The following is a 14,403-nucleotide window of genomic DNA, read 5'->3' as shown; positions in this document are numbered from 1 at the left end:
TTCACCCTACATAAACTTTCCCTCCAAGCTCTACTTGCTGTACTTACTCCTGCTCTATTATACTCTCAAGCTTAATCCCATCTATCCAAAGAGCCTGTACTAGCAGATGTCAAATTAACTACTACCCTGTAAATATAAAAAAAAAAAGTCTCATCATGTATATTAAATTTGAATTTTTTTTTTTTTCATTTTTGAATTTATAACCTACATTTTGTAACTTTTTGTTTTTCTTTTGTATTTTGTACTTCTTCTACAACATTTTGTAACCTTTGTATTTTGTAACCAACACTGTATTGTATTGCACATGGAGCTTTTCTCCCCGGGCCTCCACTGAAAATGGGCACTTCTTGGCCCAGTGGACTTCCCCGGTAATCAAACTGAAATAAATAAATAAATAAATAAAAATTTACTTTGCACCTTATTAGAGATGGTGTTAAAAATAATTTTGTATTTATTGACGGACAGTTTTTCATCAGAAGAAGGGTGTAGCGATAGGGGCGAGCTGCGCCCCTGTATTCGCAAATATAGTCCTTTTGCAATGGGAGAAACATTTCTTGTTTAATAGAAGGGATGTACCAGGCTGGCATTTTTATGCCAGATATTTGGACGATATTTTTATTGCATGGGACTTAAGTGAGATGGAAACTAGAGATTTTCTTGATTTTTTTGCATTCAACCACTTCCTTTTTAAAGTTCACCTATACCTATACACAAAAGAAATTAGTTACTTAGATGTATTGGTCTCCAAAGATGAGGCAAAGAAGGTTATACAGAGTAATATTTACAGGAAAAGTATCTACTCAAATAGCCTTTTGCATTACGACAGTTGTCACCCAGCTCACCAGAAAAAAGTTATCATAAAGGGACAATTTATTAGCCTGGCCCGTATGATAACAGATGATGAAGCCTTTGATCAGGAGTGTGTTAAGTTAACTAATACATTTTTGGCTAGGAACTACCCCCTGGTTATTATTGAGAAAATACAAGGGGAGATATAATCTAAAAGACATAGGGGGATAGTTAAGCAAATTATGTGTGAAACAGAATCATCTATGGTCAAACAGACTTATAGTAATAGTGACACTCTTTACTGTTCCTTTATTACTACTTATACCCATGATTATTCTGCAGTTAAGCAGATTATTATTAGCAATTGGTCTTTTTTCCAGGGTTTTGAAGGGATGAAAGAAATTTTGGGGAAATGACCGAGGTTTGTCACTAAGCATGCTGGGTGCATTAAAAACATGTATGAAGTGAAAGACAATATCATAGAAAATTTTAGCCACAAAAAGTGTGGTACTTTTAAGAGTAGAAGCTGCAGTCAGTGTTCCTTTTTGTTGGAAACAAGTGAGGTTAAGGTTAATAATATTACAATTAGAAGTAGTTCTCATTTAAATTGTAAAACTGTGGGCATTATTTACTTGGCTTTGTGTCAGAAATGCCCAAGTTTTTATGATGGTAAAATTGTCCGTCAATTTAGAGAGAGGATATATGAACATCTAAATGACATAAAAAACAAAAAAAACTAGTAACTCCCTTTATTATCATTTAATGAATTTCCCAGATCATGAATTTTTATTTTTTGGTTTAGACACAGTTTATAAACAATACCTGGGGGGACTTTGGGGTGATTTGATTGAATACAAGGAGTTGGTCTGGCAACTAAGGTCGAACGCCACGGTTTCCCCTGGTTTGAATGAGTCCATCTCAATAGCTAGTGTATTAAGGTTAAGGTTTTATTATGTTTAATGAATTTTCATTATAACACAATTTTTATATTTTTTGGTTATATTTAACATTTATTATTATGTGAAAATATGGATATTATAACTTACATATTTTTTTTTTGTAGTTAAGGATTCATTTTCACATATATTCTTGAACAAATTAATGAATGATGTTTTTTAAGTAAGGCTTTTAATTGATAAATTTGGTCAGGTTTTTAAGTGTTTAAGTATTTAAGCTGATTTTTCTGGTGGTTTTATGGATTCTGATGAAGTTGTGTTACAACCTTATGAAAGCGCTCAATCCTGTTGGTCAATAAAGTGAGTTTTTGTGGAACATCTCTCTTCTCGCCTGCTTTACTGAGGGTTATTTTTTTTTTTTTGTTGTTGGTTACCAGTTTGTGTTTGGGCATTTTCAGATTTTGACATCTGGGATTAATACTTTAGAGAAATGTCTTCTGGAGTTTGGGGTGCTTCAGTGATTCATTCTGCTCTCTCTGTCATTCACAGAATTTACGGTGTCTCTGAGGATGACCATAGACACTAAATTTTGATTCCATATCATTGCAAAGTAGATGATAAGTTTCTGTTCCTCTCCCCTTTTTTCAGGATTAGTTGTCAAATTTTATTTACATAAAAAACTAGATTCCATCCACCATGAATGAAAATAGTTGACTGAATTTTAATTCTTACAAAAAAAGGTTATACCAGTTCATGCTATTGTTTGCTAATCACAGATTCTTCATGTAACCCATCTCACATTAGAAAACTGGTTTAAGTTTCCATCTAAAGTTAAACATTTGGGCTAGTACCTGGTAAAGCTCTGAAATTCTTGGACAAAGTGTCAAGAATTCTGACGTCATCTTACTTCTATATGAAGAATGTCATACAGAGCCAATGCCTGAATCCTTCAGCAGAGCTGACAAATGTTTTTCACATACTTGATTTCTTGTGCCTGGACTAATGAAGTACTACTTACCACTGTCATTCAGATGAGGACTTTCCCACTAGCAAAGCATGCAGAATTCTGTTGTCAAAATATTAGCTACATCTTACAAGTTTTGCTAAACTTCCCCCTCTGCTGTGGGATCTAGGTTAACTGCCTCTGGTGGTAAGGTCTGTAAAATCTCACTCTTCACCTACATAGATCTCTGTCCTTTGAGCTTAAAATGGCCATTGGTATCCAATGTCCCTGTTTACAAGCTCAGATCATTAGGTGAGCATACAAAATATACCTAGAACCTTGCTTGAAAATTCTGGTAAATGTTTCCTCATCCAAATGACCTCCACCTTTGTGGAATCACCAACCTTCCCTATTTAAGACGTGTGGGGGCTAGGTTCTGGGGTGCTTTTGTTTGTTTTGGAGATCCCCTTACCATCACAGTTTAGGATGATTTATTTGAATCCTAAGCTAATTTTTAGAGAGCTTACATACATCTTAAGATACATTTTCATACAGTTACTTATGACCAGTTGATGGTTTCTTCTGGAGATTTCTTTCTGGAGCTTTTCCATATGGTCATACTTTTGTTTTATTTTTTAACTAATATATTTGATGTTTCTATTTATGTACTTATTTAATCAGTTAATTACTTAATAACTGTGTTTAATCATTTTACCTCCTGTCACTCTGTTTTTCTGAGAACTCTCAAAGTCATCATCTGAGGCTTGTCAAGCATGAAAAAGGCCAGGAACTTTTCCTGTAAGTGTCGTATCATGGACTGGTTGATATAATTACCAACAACAATGGAGCAGGGGACTAGTACAGCATTATCTATAGCAGAAGCTTGAAAATCCCTGTCACATTAGCATACTGCAAAGACTCAATTTTACTTAATCGACTGTTTCTTCAAAAAAAATTGTCAACATTGGGAATGGTACTTGCAAATGTGCATATGGCATGAATATTAAAAACCACATTGTCACATCCTGTTGAAACAAAAGACTGATTGTTTTTAAGACTAGAAGCAAATGTGTAACTGTCTACGTACATATCCAAAGTTCTGTGCACCTCTAGGGACTCCAGCAACAAATTCTAAAATAGAAAAAAAAAGACATAGTGATATTTTTTTAAATTAGCATTCATTACTTTGTATTCAGAATTCAAAATGCTTTGGTACAACATTTTAACAATTATAATCTGTGCATTCATGGCCATGGTATTTTCACATTTGGCTTTGATTACCTGTAAACAGCAGTTTCATATGATAGCTCCAGAAATACAGTATGTACATCCCTCCCTCACTCAAACTGCTGTCAGGGCAGATCTCTGCACTGTGTATCAACTTAGTAGTGTTACAGCTCTCTGTGGGATACATAGTATCATCCCACCATGCATGGCAGATCACAAAACATGTCATGTGCATGAGTATTTTCTGAGAACACACATCCCCAACACACACACACGCATACAGTATACAAACAAGACATGAAGCAAACATTTACGGTGCTGCACAAGCTGTAGATTCATTTAGAATGACATTAGTGGCTGGAGAAGATTCATTGCAGAGCATAATGATGCCTCTGTTTCCACTGATCGCATTACACTTCACTTATTTCCTCTATGGATACTGACATCCTCTAAAAATTACAATGTTTTCTAATGCTGATATTTAAGCTAATAATAACAACCACAAAAGATAAGTGGCTTTCCCAGTCTCGACCTTGTTCCATTAGCACCTACATATCGTGACCTGCATACATTCAGTGACATAAGTTAAGGGATACATTTCCTTCTGACAAAAGAGGAGCGTTGCAACCTATGGTGCTGAATGTTAAAAAAAGGAGTGTAGATTTCCATGCACTGCTAGCAGCTATGATGATGACTGTATCAGATTGCCCAAAGTTTACACAGTATTGTAGTATTGCAGTTGACCCCCCCCCCAAAGAAAAAAAGAAAACATGCATGCATACCCACACATTATCTTGTGTCATTATTATTACCTGCAACTACAAGGCCTACGACATGCAATCTCATTCAGGAAAATGATTTGTGACGTACTTATGAGTTTGTCTCTAATGTATGGTAAACTGTTTAATACCACTAGTCTTCTGACTGACCCCACCGGCAACCTAAGTCCTTTCCTGAACCTAGGTGTCTGTAATGACCTAGGCTCAGCAAAGTGCTTAGGCTGCTGGTGGAGTCATTCAGAAGCCCAGCAGTATCAAACAGTTTGCCACACATTAGAAACAAGGTTATAAGTAAGTCACAGATCATTTGCCTGAATGAGCTTGTATGTCTCTGGCCTTGTCGCAGATAGCTGCTCTGGTGGACTATAGCTGATTATAAACCCTAACAGATGGACCCAATAAACACATTGAGATGTTAAACTGTTTCTTCAAAAAAATTGTCAGCTTTGAGAGTGGTGCTTTAAAAATAAACAGCAAATGCACATCTGGCACGCATAGTAAAACCACTTTGTCACTTCCTGGCAAAACAAAAGGCTAAACTTTTTTAAAGAATAGAAGCAAAAGTACTAACCACTTGTGAAATGATGCTAAATATAACAAAAGGTAAACGAGGATGCAACATCTACAAGTACAATGTAGCAAACACAGTAATACATTTGAATGAAACACTTTTCAAGGTTTTGAAGACAAGTCATTTAACTTTAATGCACACATTTGTTGAATAATAAAATGTTGATACGTAATTTTTCAATCTTATTTGACTACAAAAAATGTGGTCATAAGTTATTCATTTTAAGCACTGTAATTTTCTGCATTGAGACGCTATATCCTGTTCAGTCAACTAATCATGTAACACATGAAAACTGTAAAACATCTGTTCAAAGATAAGTGGAAATTAAAAAAATTCTAGCAATCATTTAAAGGTTATTGTTGGAAAGGAAACTATATCCTTGCAATAGACAAAACATGCTAAATGCATGCATGTTTAGAAGTCAGTGACATATACTTAAAATGAAACATGAATTTTACCTTGTTCAGAATCGCCTGTGAATTCCCCAACAGCCACTGAGTACCCTGATGGACAAACAGGTCAGAAAAATGGCATGAGATATAAAACTGAAGGGATAATGAGACAAAACAGCATTAACCTCTTGCTTTTTCACTAATATCCCACAAGGATACTACGAGTCATATCCAAGATTTACAAAGAAGTCATTTTTCAAAATCTTTTGACTACCTTTAGTTTGCCTCCAAAGTATAATACATCATCGGACAAGACCAGCTGGAAAAGTAATATGCCATATTTTATTTCATAACATGATCTGCCAGAAACAGGGTTTTTGAACTAATGGCTGTACATTTTCAATAACATTTATTCATTTATCCCTTAGGACCCATAGTGCATATATGAACTGTTTGATTTTTATAAAATTAGCTGCTAGAAAGTATACAAAATTATTATAATTTTTACTGCTCATGCCGTAAAATATTTTAAACAATGGCATTTCTTCTTTTTAGTTCCTGTTTCTTCTGATCTTTTTGATATATCACTTTTCACTTTCCTGTTACTTTTTCCATGCTGTCATCCAGCTTTCTTGCTCAAAATATCTAAAAATGAAAACACTGTGCAACAGACATAAGAAATAAATACATTTCATAGCAGATTACAAAAACATCCTTTAAGATTACCTGAGTGCCTCATATATAAGACCTAAGGATCTGCTACCATTTTAAATGATATAAACATCTAGAGTCTGTACTAGATAAAAACTTTTTATTTAGATACATTTTCAGATTAGAGGTTTGCATTTACATCAGCAATCTCATTATACCTAAAATGTAGTTGGGAAATGGTTGAAATACCCATAAATAAGAAAGCAGAGAAGAATTAAGGGAGTACTTAATAAATAAAGTGGTGTGTTATTATATTGCATGTCTTTCATACAAAATATTATAAAAGGTCATCTTTTTTAAACAGGAAATAACCAATTTATGTTAAAGCAACCTGTGAATGATGGGAAAGTGCAAAATTACAATGGTCTGCATAACTTTTGCTGCACAGTATAAACAAAGGTAACATTGCTACTGTGTAATCCAAATGTGTTCAGGATTGCAACTGTTGTTAATACTTCATTTGCAAAAATGTTAAACAAGTTAAGAGCACTTTTAATGTTTACAGATGGAAAGTAAGAATCAGGCATGAAGAAAAAAATGTGATGAAGAAAAGTGACAGTGAAGAAAGGAACACAACAAGAGAAAAGGATAAAAAGGATAAAAAAGACATAGAGAGTGACAGTGAATTATCCAGAGATTCCCATTGTAAATTTGAGACCAAATAGTGAGGACTCCAAAACAATTGGGGGAAATGTATAAGTCCAAACCTGTTGTATCTTGTGGAATTCCCTGTTTTCTGAGTTAATATTTATAAGCACTGGGGTGTGGGGATGACTTCTACAACATCAGGGGAACACGGCAGTTGCCCCCTGCAAAAAAAAGCTTTTAATATATAACAGTGAATTTCATACTGCACTGCTACTTGTGTAGAACGGAGTTGAATTTTTCAAGTTAAGGGACTTGCACTATACAGATTCAAACTTACCACAGGCCATCTTTATCTAGGAATACTACAGATAGGCTACATTAGTTTTTACATCTAGGACACAGGAAGCAGAAAACTATGAGCATTTTATAAAGAATGTGTGTGTGTGTGAGCATTTTATAAAGAATAAAAACTTTTATTATGAATTCTGAAATACATATTGATCAGTTATGAAAAAGATGATACTTCTATAATATCCACTAGCAAGTATGCAACTAAGCAATTCCATTTTTGAGTAGCTTAAAGTACACAGAGGTAATGCTTAGAAAAAAATTAGTAAATAGAAGTATATGATTGCAGGTCAGAACTTCTCCTTTTCTAACCATTGTCTGTCACAATTCCCTTAACACATGCATATCAGAGTTACCATAAACACACGTCTTCCATGTGTCTGAGTTTGGGGGTGCAATGAGCATCTTGCAGTTGTGAAGGGAAATGTGATGCAGGGAACATGAATTAACTGTGTAGACAGAGACAAATATGAACAATCATGCAGAGGTATTGGTAAGCCGTTTTGAAGAAACATTAGTTAAAAAATTATTCTAAATCAAAGGTACTGCTAAGGCTTCCGAATAAATGCTTTGATTCATTTTATAAGTAATAAAAATGACAAACCTTGATCAGAAGACCCCATATGTACTGCTTTTTAATTTATTATTTCAGTTTTAGTGGTGCTAAACTTACAAGAGTACAGAGCATGTTATATAAACTTAGTAAGGAACAGAAAAATAAATAATGCCAGAAAAGTAACTGGAGTAGAACACTGATCCAGTCCCATCTCATTCGACTCAGGCAAGGAGTATTGCCTGGTTAGGTAACAAGCCCACTGTAGGCAAATGGAAATTAAAGGAATCAAAGCCCGAACTGCGTAAACAGCTTGTAAATATTGTACAGCCTTAACGCTCTGCACTGCTCAATACACTTTCAAATAAAATCTAGGTAATGAGAAGGAGTCATTAGCTAGGATTAATTAATTAATTAATTAATTAATTAATTAATTAATTAATTAATTAATATCATAACAAAGCTCTACAGTCAACACTGACAAGCCAGAAAAGACAAGAAACTTGCTCCATGACGCAGAAGCATGGAACCATGACTCGGGCACCAGTGACCTAGGGGCCAATAGTATATCTGATAGCAATCAGCTTGGGGAGGTGGAATTCAGATTTAGCTGCTTGTCAACTGTAGCACAGTGCAGTATTTTAAAGGCGTTAAGTAGTATCAGTTACTCAGATCTCTCAATGATGACATCATGCAAAGAAGAACCTAGTCAGAGATCTTATATTTACTAAAGTTGAAGAGATGACCACTTGAAATCAGAACAACAAATGCTATGGAAGTGCCTTTTCAAGGTTGTGAAAACTTCTGTAGATGTGATGTTATAAAGCAAGGATGCAGACCTTTATCAGTCAAGCCAAGACACTGCTTCAGCAACTGAAGGTCTGCATCTGGTGAGGAAGGTGTTTCTTCAGTGCAAGTCCTCCATTGAGGCCATGTATGAGTTTTTTGAGTTAGGTGATTTAGTTCATTTTCTTATCCAGCAGTTAATAACTATGGTGTATCCCCAAATGTGCAAAGTATTATACTGCTTAGAGAGGAGTCAGCTGACCCTCCAGAAGCAGCTTCATAAATGTGCAGTGACATGCAGATGCTGGTTAATATACTGCTAGAGAGGAGTTGTTCTTCCCTCTCTCTAACCACCTGACAATCAGCCATTGAGTAAGGTCCCATCTCAAGATTACTGAAGGTCATCAAAGGCTGCAGTGAAAGCAAAGGTGAAAGCCCTCATCTGAATTTCAGCAGATTATTGACATTAAGTTGTTGGCCTTGAAATGGTATCATTTTTCTGCATTTCATCTCATTCAGTATATTTTTTGAGAGTCACTGGAAGATGACAGACTTTGTTTCTACTCCCTAAGCTAAATATCAAAAGTGCATGTGATGGTGGTGTGACTGTGATATACATCAACTTTGTGATGCATAAAGCACAAGCCTAGTTCATATGCTAAACAGGTAAACCAGTTACAGCACCTGTGGGAAGAATGCTTTCCATGGATCAGATAAAAGTCACTTATTAACATAGTTTTAATCTTGCTCAGGAGCAATAACAGAACAGAAAAAAATTAAGAAAACATTGTCATGAAGGAAACCAGAAAAAAAAAAAAAAAAAAAAAAAAAGTGCTTGTTAGACCCCTCTGCAGTATGTGACTAACATTGTTTGTAAATGTGACAATGATGAAACGCAATTGCAAGAATGAGCAGACACTTACTGATAAAAGTCACTTATTAACATAGTTTTAAGCTTGTTCAGGAGCAATAACAGAACAGAAAAAAATTATGAAAACATTGTCATGAAGGAAACCAGAAAAAAAAACAAAAAACAAAAAAAACGTTTGTTAGACCCCTCTGCAGTATGTTACTAACATTGTTTGTAAATATGAGAATGATGAAACGCAACTGCAAGAAATAGCAGACACTTACCAAGGTAATTATCATCATAGATTGGTTGGGCCATTCCTGTTTGCTTTTCCCCTGTTACATTTCTCATAACTTGTAGCATGGAGTATCCAGTGATTATATCTGCAACCCCTGCGGAGATCACCTGACCTGTATTGAAAAAGGGAGGTTTAAAAATCATCTAATGCATCCACTGACATTAGTCTGCTCTCATACAATGCACAAAATCCTATTCCTGAATCTCCCCTCTATAGTTTGAAGACAAAAAAAAGCAAAATAGGTATCAAAATTAATTAAGAAAACAGTGTGATAAAATATAAAGCTTATGTCACTCAGTATCCCTAAAACACACACATACTGAACGAATAAATGAAAGTCGAATTTCATACATGAAAAGAATCAATAAAAATACTGCTGAAGTATACACAGAAGTTTGAAAACAAAGACAAAAGCAACAAACCAGGAAAAATAATAATTGTTTTCATTGTTGTATTTCTTTCACAAATACTGGCTTTGGACTTCAAACACAGCATTTTTCAAAAACAACAAACAAAAAAAAAAAGTTGACATTCACAACAAGAAAATAGTTGTCAAGATCCTTCACTAACCCCTGATAGTCTCTCTTTCCCCTGACAAGCGGTCTACAGCTCACAATTCACACAGCAATGGTATTAATGACTTGGGTGATGGAGGAACCTCTGTATCAAAACTCCCACATTCGAGGATAATTTGAAAAAATGCTTAGTGAAATGAATATGGCAAATAGCCATGTCTATACTAGCAAAAGGAAATTACTTAACCCCCCCCCCCCCTTGGTACACACAGGTAAAGAAAATACAAGGCGGTATCATAACAAAAATTATCTTTTTTTGATTTATATAAAAAAGGAGAGAATAGTATCTCAGCAATGTGAAACCTTACTGATATTATAAGAGGGTAAATTAGCATATTTTACAAAATGTAAGTTACAACTTTAAACTATATAAAAGATATGTACAGAACACTTTTCATCCATACATTCATTTGCTGAAGTTCTTGTCCTGGTGAGGAGTAAAGTGGCAGTAAGCTGTGCAGGGCAGGATACATTTCTGTATGCCCAGCAACATCTATCTTGTCCTAACTGATCGCCAGGCATTTTAGGAAAACTGAGAAATATAATCATTTCAGTGCATCTTCTGTCTGCATTGAGGTATCCTTCCTCAGAGCAATACCATGGAAGACACATAGACAGGTCATCATTAGGTACCTAGTCAGCTCAGTTCACTCATTTTAACCTAGAGAAGCAGTAGCTGTATTATGAGACCCTCAATGATTGTTGAACTCTTCACTCTAACACAAGACTGCATTCAGTAACCCTGCACAGGTACCTCACTTCTACTACTTTTGTCTATGATCTCCTTTCTTTTACTACTCAAAGTTCATGACTATAGGTGAAGATAGGGCACCAACAACCAGTAAATGGCAAGCTTTGTCTTGGGAATGAGCTCAGGTTTTACCACTGCATTCTAGTATAACATACATTCTCCTGCTGTGACTAGCTGTTCCCTCTCACCATCTAAGAACAATCTGCTCTTTTTGGGGAGAGATTAAGAACCATTATCTCTGATTTAGAGATGCTAACTTTCATCCCAGCTTCTTCACACACAGAACTGACACACGCCATTACAGAGTGGCGATGACAGTCACTTAAGGCTTCTTCTTCTTCTTTCGGCTGCTCCCATTAGGGGTCACCACAGCAGATCAACTGTTTCCATTTCTTCCTGTCCTCTGCATCTTGCTCTGTCACACCAACCACCTGCATGTCCTCTCTCACCACATCCATAAACCTTATTTTAGGCCTTCCTCTTTTCCTGTTACCTGGCAGCTTCGGAGACCCCATAGATCCCCCTCATCCAGTTGGCATCATATACAAGCAATAGCAATGTTGCCTTCATATCCCTCAGATTTATACTTTCCAAGCTTCAAATGTGCTTTGGAGTCTTATCCAAGAACATCACAGACAGGAAGAAAGACAAAATGCATGTTGATGATGTCCTTTGTCCATCTTTGAATGTATTCAACTGCATGCTAAGAATGAGGATAGAACTCTCACTCAGAAAACCCAGTGAATGAATAACACTCATTAGCAGCCCTGGGTTCATTATGAAAAATATACTACTACTACTACTACTAATAATAATAATAATAATAATAATACTAATAATAATAATAATAATAATATCCATTTGTTAACCAGGTAGACCCAATGGACACACAGTGCCTTTTCAGGGTTTACCTGGAAGTAATGTCTGGTTAAGCTACTTGTTCAAGGTCACATAGTAGGAAAATGAGATCCAAGGAAACCAAACTGTGTACCACAGATACTACAACTCACAGCCTAGAATTAGTCATATCGCATCTCCAGGTCCAGAAAATACATGAATGCTGCACTGATGAGCTCTCTTAACCTTTCTAGTATCTGTACAAGGGCACAGGATTGATATTTTGGCTATACCCAAGAAAGAATCTGCATTGGTCAGCAACTCAGCATGTATAAGATGTTCAGCTATCAGATGAAGTCCTTTGCAGCACCCTGGCATTGTCTTATGCAACGGTTAAGAGAAGCATGATTTCTGTATAACTCAACCACAACCAGTCAACCTTCTTTTTGAAAATGATGCCAGAAAATGTATGTCATTCCAGAGGTATGTATCCGCTATGCTTGCAACAATAAAAAGGTGCATTACTCCTACTACAAATCAAGTAGCTTCAGTACTTCCTTTTTGAACTCATCACATTGCAACCATGCAGCTGTTTAACTGCCTTATTGACGTAATCTACAGAAATGGGCCCAGTCCCACCAGTCATTATGTGCACTGCCCCTCAGAGAAGGGCAAGTAGTCCAGGCTCAAAAGTTCCTGAAACTATTCCTTCCACCTCACAATGGAGTGTCTGCAGTAAAACCCAGACAGTGTTTCACCCTTTCCTTTTGGTTCACAAAATGATTTATCAGAAACTCCTTGAAGCCATGCAAAAGTCATTCTTCCCAGCTTCACTAAACTCCTATACCAGAGCCTTTGCTTTGTGAATTGTTACAGCTCCTGTATTCTTGTCCACTTAATACATGTCAGTCAGATCTTGAGACCTAACCATTAGCACTGCAAAGAAGGCCTGTATAACTCAACTGCTTCTTTCACCACAGGTGTCCACTGGCATTCATGTTAGTGACATGACAAGCACTGACCACTTTTTGTAGTCATTGCACCTTACTGCCACATCAGCTACTGACATTTTGAACAGGGTTTATTCAAACCCCACATCCCAGATTTCCCCGGTGTATGACAGGAGCTGTTTTGAAGGTCAGAGATGAATTCATCCCACACAAAAGTGTCTGCATGTGTTACAGGCATGTCATCACTACACAAATAGACTTATCAGATCTGTCAGCTGCCACCCTGGCCATCTGACTCAATTAACGGCTATCTCACCCTGGACTCATGTCCTCAACATGTGGTCACAGAACCAATGAAATGAGCAGAAACTTATTTATTGATCTTTTCTGCAAAGTGTGGTACAAGGTACACTGAATCAATGAATAGCACTGAAGTCCATTCATAACTTACTTTGTTATTCAGAGCAGACAAACCATTCCTCCCAATGATGCCTGTCTATCTATCTCTAGAATTCTCGATATAAGCATTACAGTTTCCCAGAAGAACTATAGAATCATTGATTGGAACCGTTTCAAGAAGCATTGCCATGGTTTCCAAGAAGGCAGAATAGTCTGCATATCCATGAGGTGGATGTACACAAACAACACAGTTTCTCATTCTGCCACTTTCAACCACACCAAAAAAACTATCTTATCTACTGGCACAATTGCTAGCTATACAGCACCCATTTGGACACGTGAGCAAACCCACAGTCACCAGAGCCTTTCCTGAGGCAAGACCTGAGTAGAAGACAATCATAGCCCTACACCTCATATTGAAAAGTCTAGATGTAGTTTAAGTCCAGCTATATGTTGCTGGCATTTTCAGCCTCAAGCACAAGCTTTAGGTCCCTCAGTAGTGAAATGACATTCCATATTCCAAGAGCCAATTGCCATAGCCAGGATCATGACGAGTTAATCCCTCCCATTTCTGCCTGGCATTGAAGCTTCCCCCACCTTTCACAGTACAGTCTGTGATTCCATAATCTGTTCCAATTACTTGGGCTTAAAAAGACTGATCTACATTGGTTACTGAACCACCAGATACTTTCTCATAAATAACATCCTCCATATGTGTCCCAGTTTCACTGCTACATATGAGGTTCTCTTATTCACAAAGGTCCAATGTTGTTTATTTGTTTTCCATAATCCACTTCAATGTATTTTTATTTAAATGCAAGCAAAGCATAATATGTGCCAAAACATGTATCATAGCTTCATTTTTTTCTGTTTAACCAGAATTGGAAAATGTTCCTTGATACAGCAACAGTGTATCATTTTATTCCTTTTATCATGCATAAACATACATCAATGTATCTAAAATTAAAATATAGCTCAACGAAATTGCTAGTTATCACATTTATCAACTCTAGGTGTAAGGTAAGGAGTGAAAGCAGGATCCAGGGACACACCCATTGACTAGATGTGCAGGCAATGAGGAAAGTTGCAAAGATATCCAGAAAATGAATCAAAACTGCAACATTTACTGTCTGTTTTCCTTTGTATACTACAGGGTTGCT

The 14,403-nt window shown here is 36.3% G+C and overlaps 1 protein-coding gene across 1 annotated transcript in view; it reads right to left on the bottom strand.

The window, feature by feature from the left end:
* The window catches only part of ITGA8 (integrin subunit alpha 8), a 1,841,490-nt gene that overhangs the window by 1,163,304 nt on the left and 663,783 nt on the right, over nucleotides 1-14,403 (bottom strand). The window contains exons 7-9 of the mRNA XM_044067504.1: nucleotides 9,718-9,843; nucleotides 5,664-5,708; nucleotides 3,716-3,759 (exon numbers count right to left, since the gene is read on the bottom strand). Of these exons, the coding sequence (XP_043923439.1) occupies nucleotides 3,716-3,759; nucleotides 5,664-5,708; nucleotides 9,718-9,843 (215 nt within the window). The remainder of the gene's footprint in view (nucleotides 1-3,715; nucleotides 3,760-5,663; nucleotides 5,709-9,717; nucleotides 9,844-14,403) is intronic.

The sequence above is a fragment of the Protopterus annectens genome, chromosome 3.part1 (genome assembly GCF_019279795.1).
Source record: "Protopterus annectens isolate FY-2018-M chromosome 3.part1, PAN1.0, whole genome shotgun sequence".
In the NCBI taxonomy this organism is placed as follows: Eukaryota; Metazoa; Chordata; order Ceratodontiformes; family Protopteridae; genus Protopterus; species Protopterus annectens.
The sequence above is the reverse complement of the archived record's forward strand: the minus strand, read 5'-3'. Positions and strand labels throughout refer to the sequence as shown.